This window comes from Leopardus geoffroyi, chromosome B3, assembly GCF_018350155.1.
Source record: "Leopardus geoffroyi isolate Oge1 chromosome B3, O.geoffroyi_Oge1_pat1.0, whole genome shotgun sequence".
Classification (NCBI taxonomy): domain Eukaryota; kingdom Metazoa; phylum Chordata; class Mammalia; order Carnivora; family Felidae; genus Leopardus; species Leopardus geoffroyi.
The window spans coordinates 118,134,370-118,146,805 of NC_059337.1; the positions used below are offsets into that span (position 1 = coordinate 118,134,370).

The window sequence follows — 12,436 nt, forward strand, 5'->3', positions numbered from 1 at the left end:
ACAGACCTGTGTTCGAATCCCGACTTTTTTTAAATTCATTTTTTTAAATCTTTTTTTTTTTTTTTTTTTTTTTTTAGAGAGAGAGAGTGTGCGCAAGCAGGGGAGAGGGGTAGAGGGAGGGAGAGAGGGAGAGACAGAGAGACAGAGAGACAGAGAGAGAATCTCAAGCAGGCTCCATGCTCAGTGAGGAGCCCAATGCAGGGCTTGATCCCACAACCCTAGGACCATGACCTGAGCTGAAATCAAGAGTCAAGACGCTCAACCAACCGAGCCACCCAGGCGCCTCCTGACTTCTTTTTTACTAGATTAGACGACCTTGAGCAAGCTACTTAATCTCTCTGAGAGTAATAATACCAATTTATGGGAATGAAAGAAGTGCTGGCCAATAGAAATATAACATGAGCCACACACGTCATTTCAAATTTTCTAGTAACCACATTTTTCAAAAAGAGTAAAAAGAAAAACAGGTACAATTAATGTTACTAACATATTTTATTTAATCCACGATATCCAAACTATTATCATATTAATAGAAAAATATTCATGAGATGCTTTGCATTCTTTCCTACTAAATGTTCAAAATCTGGGGCATATTTGACATTTACAGCACATTTTACTTGGAACTGGCAGTATTCTAAGTTTTCATTGTAAAGAGCCTCATCACATGGCTCAGTGTCCAGAAACTACACGGTGAGTACACAGTGACTGCTGCTGTCACTGCTGTGTTCTTACAGAGGAGACACCCAGCTCATATCCATGCACTTTTGAGTTCAATCATCTAGATTTAGCTTGGGAATAGAGAAAACATGAAGAGGACCACTCTCTACAATCTACTCAAGGGACTTTGGTTTGGGGTGAGGGAAGGGATAGAAGCAAGCCTGGAGGCACACAGCTCTTGGAGTTTGCAAAAGGCCCAGAAATCCTAAAGCCTCCTCCAATGACGGAATTGGGTATTCACTATTTTGTAGCCCCCAGTGAAGTCATGGGTCTAGGCAAGTTTACCCATGGCTGCTGAAGCAACCAGATGGAAACTTGATGGGGAACCTTTTAAGGAGAGATCAGGCTGACAATACCCAAATCCACTGATCCATTTTCCCCCGAGAGCAGAACAGCTGGACAACATGTACCTCCTCATGTAATGCAGTAAGAAGCACAGGGAAGATTCTTGCCCCACCAAAAAAAAATTTACACATACACAAATACCCTGAATCTAATCAGGTCTCTAATCAAACCACCAGTTTTCAGGAAATAAAGAGAATACATTAAATACCACCAATCCCCCAAACCTAGAATGTGGGAAATTCTACAAGACGAACCACCCAAGTTTTTCAACAAATAAATGATGTGGAGAAGAAAAAAATATGTATGCGTGTGGTGGGGTAGAGCAAGGAAGAGGTATGGAACAAAAGAGGCTTATGTTTCAAACAAACCAACTGTAAAAAGGCACTTTTGAGGAAATTATCAGGGACTAGATAGTAGATATTAGAGTAGTTGTTATTTGTACTGGGTATAATAATGATATTTGTTAGAGATATACTCTGAGGTATGTGCGGGTTAAATGACAAAATGCCTATGACTTCCTTTCACATATTCTTCCAAAAATTAAATAAATATATAAACCAACAACAAATGGGAGTAAAGAACAAATAAAACAAGATCATTACTGAAGCTGGCTGGCGACTATAAAAGGCGTGACGCATGACAGGGTTGCCCTGCCCAGCCTGAGAAATTCCAGCCCCATCAGCAAGTCAGAGCATCTGAGCTCAACGTGGGCAAAACTGGACTGCTTGCACCATTCACCTAGGAACTTGCTTATAATACAGCTTTCCAGGCCCTACCCTAGACCTCCTAAATCAGAACTTCTGGGAGTAGGGTCCTGGGAATGTATGTGCATTGCAATAGGCGCCCCTGGTGATCTTGATGTATACTAAAGCACAAGAAGCACGGGAATAGAGAGGCTTGCCATAATTATCACGGGACCCAAACCCACAGGGCACCCAGGACTAGCCTCTTATCCATGGGAGGGGTAAGGATCCTGTCCAGAGACTGAAGGAGCCAGAAGACTGAAGACCAATTCTCTAGATGGAAAGAAAGCTTATCCTTGGAGGTCCCTTGTCACCTGGTTATTTTCAGATGCCCTTGCAGACCCCTGAGGATGACTACCAAAAGCCTACTGGGCTTGGATACGAGCACTCTGGAGAAGCAACCTGCATGTCTGAGAGTACCACTCAGGCTTGGGTCCCTCCCCTCAAGGACCACTCCCATAGGTTTATACCTTCCACCTTGGATTTTTCATCTGCCCATTTCCCAGGCTCCTGGCCTCCTCTTGCCACATCCCGGGCCCACACCAAAAGCCCATGCCCCACCCATTTGGAAACCATTCACGGCCCCCATGCTTTCCCAGCATGATTCTACTCTCCACCTAGTGAAATATACCCCAAAGCAGGTGTCCTGACCATGTCACTCTGGGCAGCCCCAGGGATAGGAAAATTCAGCCTTCTTTTAAGGCCAAGTAATGGGTCCAAAAGTCACTTTCTCCTCATCCTCTACCCTTCTCCAGACCCACCCCAACCCTCCCAGGACCCTCACTGTCCCCTCAGGTTACCTTCTCCCACTTCCTCTCCCTCCTGTAAGGGCTGAACTCTTACAGGCTATCACCAGGGGTCAGAGCTCTTCTGGCATTTTCTTCTCTGAGTATTCATCAAGGGAGGCCATGTACATGAGCTTTGTCTGCTTTGGGTCTGGGGACCAGTTGTGCTTCCACCCTCAGTCTCCCTTATCTCTTCCCTCCATCATGGCGTCTCCAGCTTACCCGTCCTCTGGTCCTATTCTTTCGCTTGGGAATATCCTCTTCTAAATCTTCTTCTTCATTTCCTTCTTCTACATTTTCATCATTTTCCAAAACCCTCTGAAAAGACAAGAAAATAAACAAAAGAGTTGAGAAATAAAATGCAAAGGAGAAAGCCATCCGGGGGTGATTTGGGTGGGGGGAGGGTCTGTTTTGTTGTTATGTTTTAACAAAACAAGACGCTGCCATTGCTTGGGAAGCAGGGCCTCCGAGATGCTGCCCAGAGTCTGAGCTCTTGGCGGTAACAACTCTCTCAAACCCTTGGGCCCCTTCCAGCCCAATCCTCCCAGAACACTGACTTTTTTCAACTATTTTTACCCAAGAAACATTTTCTAAAAAGAGAATACTCTGGTAGAGGCACTTCTCTATGTGGACCCAAGATGTTTTCCAAAACTTAACTTTTTTAATGTAACTTTCCTTTGTTCCTAAATATGAAAATATGTTCCTTCTTTCTCTGCCATTCTGGAACCCTGCCCTGTTTGATGAAAACAAGTAACTTCCTGTTCATCTGACCAGAATTTGACATTAATGTGTTGTTCTTAATCGTCCATTGTTTTTTTTTTTAAGAAAAATGGGTTTTCATTACAGCACATTACTTGTAAAAAAAGCTTAAAGATCATGAATTTAATTATCACTCTCCAATAGCCCTGTGAGTCACATAGCAGCAGAGAATCCAATTCCCATTTTACAGGTGAATAAACTGAGGCTAAAAGCAGTTTTGATTGCCCAAGGTCATACAGTGAATCCAAGACCAAAGTCAAGTCAGGTTCATCAGCCCAGAGTTTTCTGTTCATTTCTCAGCCCTATGCTTGAAGATTGAGGTATATTATGTAGACCCTTCCTGTAGGGACATGAACACTTCATTCCCTTTGGGAGTGGGGAGGACAGGTAAGGTGTGTACTTCTAGATTTGGGGGAGAAATGAAAGATTGTGGCAGAGGACCCAGCTCCCCAAAGTGAAAGGGGGACGGAGCTCACTGGACTCCATGTCTGGGGCCCTAGGAGCTTCTTTATGGACTCACTGTGTGACTTTGGGTGAGTCATCATGTCTTCGTGCCTCAGTTTCCCCAAGTATAAAATAGGAATTCATTTATTCATTCAATCAACAAACATGTGTCTAGTGCTGACTACATGGCTGTACTACATGCTAGACAAGCCACAGAATGACTACAGTCAGGCCTGGCCCTAAAAAGATTCCACAGTACAGTGAAGGGAAAACAGATTTAAATAAAAACCACAACCATATAGTTACTACTGCCATAAATGCAGTCATGGGCAGGTGCAAGCTGCTAGGAGAGGCTGTTAGAGGGAATTTTACCTAATCTGAGGGTCAGGAGAGGCTTACCTGAGGAAGTGACCTAAGAGAGTTGAGATGTAAAGGATGAGCAAAGACTAGCCTGGGGAATGGGGATGGAGGGCAGGGTGGGAGGGAAAGTATTCTGGGCAGAGGGAACATCATGAGCAAACTCCCTGAGGGAGGAAGAGGAATTTGGCTTGTCCACGTTGCAGAAAGAGGCAAGTGTGACTAGAGCTCAGTGACTCAGAGAGAGACTCGTATGAGATGAAGCTAGAAAAAAGGCAGGTACCATATTATACACGATAACAGCATCCATCCACGTTTGCGATGGTGTGATAATCACACAAGCTATGAAAAGGCTTACAAGCAGCACACACTGCACTGACATGTGGTCTCACCATCGCTGTTCAGGTAGCCTCCTGGACAACACCTCTGGCCTGTCTTCCAAGCAGGAAGCCCAGGAGTGAGTTTCCAGGTACCTTCTCCCACTGCCTTCATGTTGGAGTTCTCTCCCAACCACAGGGGTTCACATAAGGTCTACATAATATACCTCAATTTACTAGATCAAAACTGATCTAGTAAATTCTCCGGCTTCTCTACTGGGCTTACTTGGGAAGCCATCAGCTGACAGCACATGGGGGTTCTCAAGGCCAACCACAGCCATCCAACAGAGAAGCAGCTCTGTCTGCTAGACACGACCTGTGGCCCATAGCTAGAAAACATCGGCCCAGGTCCCAAGCAAGCCTCCTAGGCTCTCTGCATCTTGGCTCCCTGAACCATCGGTGGGAACACAAGTGAAAGTCAAGCAAGACAATGACAAGTCAAATGCTCTGCAGACTTTGGTGAAAAGATGCAGTGTAAATATCAGATGTTGTTGTTATGACTGTTGTTGCTGTTCAAACAGCTGTCCTGCCAACTTCCGGGTCTTGGAGTCATTTAATCATGGCGAGTTCCGAGTGCCTCATATTTAAAGGTCATCGCCTCTGGCATCTTGTACAATATGACTCCACTCTCATTTTTTATTATGAAGGGATTTATGACCTGCAATATGGACTCAGGGTTGGAAGATAAAACACTGGGTGAAGGCTGCTGAGTTAGTCTCCAGGAGTGCCGCCTGGCCTCGATGTCCGGAAGTAAAATGACTTCTCCCTCCCTCTTCCCATTGGTCTCCCTGTGTCTTGAGAACCCCTATGCTGTGCCCCCGGCTTCAGATGTGACAGCAGCCACCCCAGTGTGTTTGCATTTCCTGCAATGTGGCCCTGACACCCAGAAGCCTCTCTGCATAACTAGGGAGGAGCCAGGAGTCCCTAACAAACAAAGCTCGCATTCAGGGCTCAGGAAGCAGAGGGGGCGTCCTGTGCAGAGGAGTCGAGGGCCAGGATCCAACTTAGATGCAGCTGATCCCCCACTAACATACTTGCATTCTCTGTCCAAGGACATTATCTGGAAAATAAACACATTTTAAAATAACTTTTCTCCCTGTTACTCTAAACAGTCTTTACGGTGATGATAACAATGGTTTGTGGTTGTGTTTAAAAAAGAAGAAGGAATGCCTTTTAAAGACTCCATTATCTCTGGCCTGGAACACTGCAAAGCCTCCTAACTGATTTCCCTCCCCCCACCGGCCCCGTGTCCAGTCTCCTTTCCAGGCAGTAGCCAGACGGATCTTGAAGAAACACATATTCGCTCCCCTGGTTAAAATGGCTTCCTTTTTCACTCCCATGAAATCATGTCCTGAGAAGCCAGAGTGGTTTGACCCTGCCGGCCCCTCCTACTCCATTCTAGGCCCTTCCCCCCACCGGGACGGTCCTCTAAGCCACACAGGCCTTCTGTCGAAATTTTTTTTCCCGTTTTTCTTTTTATTTCTTGACCTACAATATTACATCAGTTTCAGGTGAACAACATCATGATCTGACATTCTCTGGCAACCACCAATCTGTTCTCTGTATCTATAAGTCTGGTTCGGTTTTGTTTGTTCTGTTTTTTAGATTCCACATATAAGGGAAATCGTGTGGTATTTGTCTTTCTCTGATTTATTTCACTTAGCATAATGTCCTCAAGGTCCATCCGTGTTGTCACAAATGGTAAGATTTCACTCTTTTTCAGAGCGGAGTAGTATTCCATTGTGTATATATACCACATCTTCTTTATCCATTCAGTTGGCCATCTCTATGTCTTCTTTGGCAAAATATCTGTTCAGGTCCTCTGACCATTTTGTAATTGAATTGTTTGGGGGTTTTGTTGTTGTTGTTGTTATTGAGTTCTCTGAGTTCTGCATCTTCTGTCTGTTCTTTCAAAACTAGAAGCTCAGACCCATCTCGAGGCCTTCACACACACCGTTCCTCTACCCAGAAAGCTCCTCCCCACAGCCTCACTTCACTTGCTCCTTCCCATCCCTTAGGACTGAGGTTAAATCTCTTATCTCCCATAGGACACTACCTAGAATCTGTCCCTCCTCTCATATTGAATCTTCAGACTCTGTTCTTTTCATGGTCATTTATCCTGAAACGCAATTATTGCCTTTGTTTATGTGTTTTCTGTCTATATATCATACTAGAATATAAAGATGAACAGATGGGACTGGTCTCTCTTGGCTTCTCTGTCTCCCCAGAACCTAGCACAGTGCCTGCTTAGAGGAGGCACTCGATAAACTTTGGTGGAATGAATGAATTTAAAAAATGGAACAAATACAGTCTATATACTACATATGTGCCTTATTTTACTAACCAAAGCCAATAAGAACGTGTAAACTCATTTGGCTCATGGTCCTGGTTTTGGCTTCTAGCACAGTAGATGGCAGCCCACCTCTGCACATATCAGACATTCCATTTACGTAGGAGATGTTAGTGATGATGATAATTCCACAGTGATGACCCATATACTGGCCCAAGGCTGCCTGAGAGGAACCCGAACCAGCTTGAAAGGGTGAGACTACCTATCACTAGAGCATCAGGGCTTCTGGGCAATGGCTCTGTCCCTTCCACTGATTCTGTGAAATTAACGCTAGCTGCACAATACAGATGTGACAGACCTTAACTTCAAAGACCTGAAAGTCCAAAATCTGGGCGAAAGAGGGGAATACATGAATAGGGAAAAAAACAAACAAGAAAGGACTAGGCACCCTAAATGTCAGCGACAAGAAGAGATCCCTCTGGCTGTGGGGCGATCAAGAAAGGCTTCATGAGGTAGGTGGTATTGGGGCTGAGCCTAACTGATGGGTGGAATTTGTACACATAGAGTAGAAGAAAAAATTCACCACATAAAGGATACAGCATGACCACAGGCACAGAGGGAAGAAGACTGAAGAAGAGAGGAGCTCAGGAGTGAGGGGAAATAAGCCTGAAAACTAGGTTAGAAGCAGAGAGAGGAGCCCCAAGAAGATCAGACGCATCATTTTGGACTGACCTAGTAGGAAACAAGTGTTTCAGCTAAGTTTTTTAAACAAGGGATTGGCACAAGCTGAGCTTTCTTTCGGCATGAAAGATCAGCTAGCAAAGTAGGACATGTTAGAGAGGGGAAGGACGGGGGATGGGGTGACTCCCAGGAATCTGTTCACTTGCACATCCATTCAAGAGATTATTTATTGTGTACCTACTACGTGCTAGGCACCGTTTGCATGCTTCAGATATATTAGTGAACAAGACAGACAAAGAATCCCACCCTTGAGTTTACATTCTATTGGAAGAAAACAGAAAATAAACAATACATAACAAATCAGCAAATTACAAAGTATGTTAGATAGCGATCAAAGCTATGGGAAGAAAAAAAAGAAGAAGCAAAAGAAAGCAGAGTAAGGGAATCAGGGGCGCTGGGGGGCAGGGAGGACACAGGATGTGGTAGCACACACAGTGATTGGGGTAAACTTCATAGAGAAGAGACAGGAGCACAAAGTGAAGAAGGGGAGGGTGAGGGCCCAGCTGAGGTCTGGGGAGAGGACTCTGCAGGCAGAGGAAATGGGCCGAGCAAAAACCCCGAGGCAAGAGAGTGCCTGGTGTGTTCTAGACGGAGCAAAAAGACACCAGTGTGCCTGCAGCACAGTGAGCAAGGAAAAGGCGAAGCAACCGAGTCGGAGAGGTAAGGGGCCTTGACTTTTTATTCTGGGACAACAGGAGCCTGTGCAAGTTTGCAGGCCCAGTAACAACAGGATCCAACTTAGGTATTAAAGGGTTCCCCCTCAGCCACTAGCAAGGGCGTCACTTAGAAAGCAATTGCAGGGGCACCCGGGTGGCTCGGTCGGTTGAGCGTCCAACTTGGGTTCAGGTCATGATCTCACGTGTCATGAGTTCAAGCCCCGCATCGGGCTCTGTGCTGACAGCTCAGAACCTGGAGCCTGCTTCACATTCTGTGTCTCCCTCTCTCTCTCTCTCTCTCTCTCTCTCTCTCTCTCTCTCTGCCCCTCCCTGCTCACACTTGGTCACTCTCTCAAAAATAAATAAACATTAAAAAAATATTTTTTTAATAGAAAATAATTGGAGCCCTTCAGACCAGAGATGACAGCAGCCAGAACCAGGGCAGTAGCAGAGGGACCTGTTAAGAATTGAGTCTGTGCTCTGGATTTGGGTTGTGGGCACAGCTCACAGGATTCCCAATGAGCTGACCGTTGGGTGTGACAGACGACTCCAAGGGGCATTAGATGCATGGGGGTTACAGCTATTAAGGATTTTTACTAGGGCTGTAACTCTCAGGAGGAGAGGAGGCAGCCAATGGAAGCCACGTTGTGACATGGAGAAGACCTGACCATTCATCTGAACACGGGATGGCAGAGAAGGAGGCCAATTCACTGCTTTGTTCTACATTTTTATTGAGATTCGACTGCCGGGCACGTGCAAGTCCCCAAGGGGACAACGGTGAACACAACAGCATGGTCCCTGACTCAGTGGAACGCCCTGACTTGCTGGTACTTAGGAAGCAAACCAAAACTTTAACTGTTAATGCTTTAATTATAACTTCAACGAATTAATATGCAAATACTAAACATTAAATTAGATATACAATTAATAAATATGTAATATGATATATAATATGTGTCACATAAAATATAAAGTATAATAAAATATACATTTAATATAAATGTAATTTGATTTTAATAATTGAATTATATTTCATTATTAATGCGATTGTTTAATATTTATATTAATGAATATTACTACAATATTCTGTGCCAACCGTTGTATTCAAGACCAGAGATTCAAGGCAGATAAATGAGAAATGGTGAGAGTGTACCATTAAAATCTTGAGTAGGAAGAGCCCCATAGTGCTGGGAACAGAGGGTGCTAAACAAACAGGGAGGGACAGGACCCACCAGCCCTGCCTGAAGGGTGACTCCTACACTGGCCTTGAAGGAGGAGAGGGTGCTGTGGACTACAGCTGAGTACAGGGGGTGAGCAAGTGGCAGCGGAGGGCAAGGGCTCACTCAAGACAAGCTGGTGTAGACGACCCCCGAGGTTTCAAGACTGAACTATGGACCGTTTGCTCCCCAGGGGCAAGGACTCCCTCTATCTGGTTCGCCATCGTGTCCCCAGGACCCAGCACGGCGCCTGGCACACAGCAAGCAAAAAATATATTTTGAGTAGACACGAAGGGAGAGGAATAATGACTTCTGGGGGATGGGGGACAGGTTAAATTAGAAAAGAATTTGCGAGTCTCCCAGCAGCAATGCCATGGGGCAGTTTGGGAGGAGGATCCCCAGCCAGTGCCGGAGTTCTGGAAGCACAATGGTGATGCTCTGGACACACTCCCCACAGGGAGCACGGAAATACCTGTATTTCCTGAATGCTTTCTTCCTCTCTGGCATCCACCTTCTTCTCAACACCCTCACCACGGAGCAAGGCTTCCAGTGTGGTGCTTTCTGAGGTGAAGCCATCCTTTTTCAGGGGCAGCTCCACTTCTGAAAAGTAAGGACAGAGAAGCAGGGTCAGGTCATTAGAAGCAGGAGAGACAGGAGGAACAGCGGGTGGCCCTGAGGGCACGCAGGAACCAGAAGCTCTGGGTAGGGCTAGAGACAGCCTGCGCTCTCTCCTCTGGGTGGAACAGGAACACCGGAGTTGGGTCCGGCTTTTTCATCTCCTGTTCACAGTCCCAGAGACAGATTCCAACCCTGCCGATACCCGCACAGACAGCAGAGGCAGCACAGAAACGGTTCCAGATGGACAGTGACTATGGGCAAGGTGCATCTAGAGAGTGAGGGCAACAATGCCCAGTACCCCACAGGGCTGTTTTGTGGGACATAAATATGTTGCTTTACCTTGAAGTGCTTTGAAAACTCTACAGCAATACACCAACATTAGCCTCGAGTCTTACCGTTCTCTCCCTCTACCCCAAGTCTTGTCTGGCAACTCCATGACCTCCCCTCAGCCACCCTGCCTGCCCAGCTCCAGGTTGCTCCATGAGAAGCTACTCTGGGACGCCTGGGTGGCTCAGTCAGTTGAGCATCTGACTCTTGATTTCGGCTCAGGTCATGATCCCAGGGTCATGGGATTGAGCCCTGAGTCAGGCTCCACACTGACTTAGTGTAGAACCTGCTTAAGATTCTCTCTCTCTCTCTCTCTCTCTCTCTCTCTCTCGCCCTCCCTCCCTCCCTCTGCTTCTCCCCCCCACATGTGCTCTCTCTAAAATAAAATTTTAAAATATTTTTTTTAATTTTAAAAAAGAAGCTGTTTCAACCTCAGAGAGGCTGTTCTCATCAAGGGATACAAAGACCACTAAAGCCAAGGGAAGAGAAGAGGGAGCACAGATACCTAACAGACCCCAGATCGATGGCTGGGGCACTTTTTCTGAAGATGTCACAGTTTGATTGGCTACCTAGGGCTTGAGGTCATAGGGCCCGCTGAGCAGTGGCGGCCAGAGTCAGCCCTACGTGTGGAAGAGACCAAGAGAAAGAAGCTGAATTCCTTTCTCAAGATGTCCCCCAAACTCTTAACCCAAAGGAAGATTTTTGGTTTTGTTTTTGTTAAATTAAAAACCGAAACCTCAGGTGTAGGTGATCATATTTTGATTTGCTACAAAACATTCATCCAATCTCCTCTAATTCTGTACCTCATACCCCCATGGCAATTAGAGGCTTGGCTCCTATCCTGTTATCAGGTAAGATGAATACAGGAATATGAGGGATGGGTGCCCGAGAAAATAGTCAGGGGGAACAAATGGCCTAGGTGTAGGGGGAATTGAGAGTTTAGTGTAGGAAATATTGACAGAGGTGTGGGCAGGAGCAAGGGAACGACATGGAAGGGTGAAGCATCCCAGTGGAGAGCCATTACCACTGCTATTCATGGAGGGACAGAGGGAGAGCCTTTGCAAGAATCTGGACAGATCTGTGACTCGCAGCCTCAGTGAGCTCATGGGCAAAAGAACCAAGTCCAACCTCTCTCTTTCATCCTTGTCTTCCTCCTCTGCCCTCCCATTGGCCAACCTCAATTAGACGCCAGAAGGCAAGGGAGCCTCAGTGATGTGGCATACCAAGGTCAGTTTCCCAGGATAAAGGAGGCTAAAGGTCAGTGCCCCAGGATGAAGAGTGGATCGGGGGAGAAAATGGAAATAACAGCACAATCAAGTCCTCCTCTGCTGGGCTTTATTCTGACTCAGATGGAACTCTACCCACCCCCTTCCATCTCCTCAGAACCAGATGCAGGCTGACCAGTCCACAAGAAAGAGGCGCTACGGTGTCCCAGCAAAACTGAAGAAACCAACCCCCTGGGAGAAAATGGTGGGAAGGAGAAACAGCATCTAGAGTTCCTGGAGAGATAAGATCTTTGGGATTTTTCTTACCAAAAAAAGGCAAGCAAAGGGTCCACCTCCATCAAGAAGTACTACCACCAAATCAACCACCTCTGAAACTCATCCATATCCCTATTCATTCAACAAATATTTACAAAGAACCACGGTGTTACCACTAGGCCCGCGGGAGGTGTACCAAATGCAGACGGCCCTGGCTTTTGGGTGGTTCACAATCTAAGGAGACACTAAACACGGCATGCAAAATAAATATGCAATTACAAATTGTCATAAGTGCAATAGGGGGAAACAACAGAGGGAAATGTGAAGGAAGAACACTGTGGAGGGGGGGGGGTTTACTTTCGATCAGGGGGTCAGGGAAGGCCTACGTGAGGAAGTTATGTTAAAGTTGAACGTCAGAGAAACAGTCCACTGTCTGCTTTAATGAGTTCAGGGCGTGCAACTCCAGAGCCTACTCTTCCTCCCAAGTCAAAAAAAGGCTTCCAAGCGTCTGATACAAAACAATGAAAGCATGTTGCCCCATGTCCTGTCCTCGCTGAAAAGAGAACAGCTGGTTACCAT

The 12,436-nt window shown here is 46.0% G+C and overlaps 1 protein-coding gene across 7 annotated transcripts in view; it reads right to left on the reverse strand.

The window, feature by feature from the left end:
• Positions 1–12,436, reverse strand: part of DPF3 (double PHD fingers 3) — a 267,179-nt gene that overhangs the window by 108,368 nt on the left and 146,375 nt on the right. For all 7 annotated transcript variants that reach the window (XR_006705142.1, XM_045451443.1, XM_045451447.1 and 4 more), the window contains exons 4-5: positions 9,904–10,031; positions 2,813–2,908 (exon numbers count right to left, since the gene is read on the reverse strand). Coding sequence is in view for 6 of the 7 variants with exons in the window: in XM_045451443.1 (XP_045307399.1) it covers positions 2,813–2,908; positions 9,904–10,031 (224 nt within the window). In the remaining variant the exon portion in view is untranslated. The remainder of the gene's footprint in view (positions 1–2,812; positions 2,909–9,903; positions 10,032–12,436) is intronic.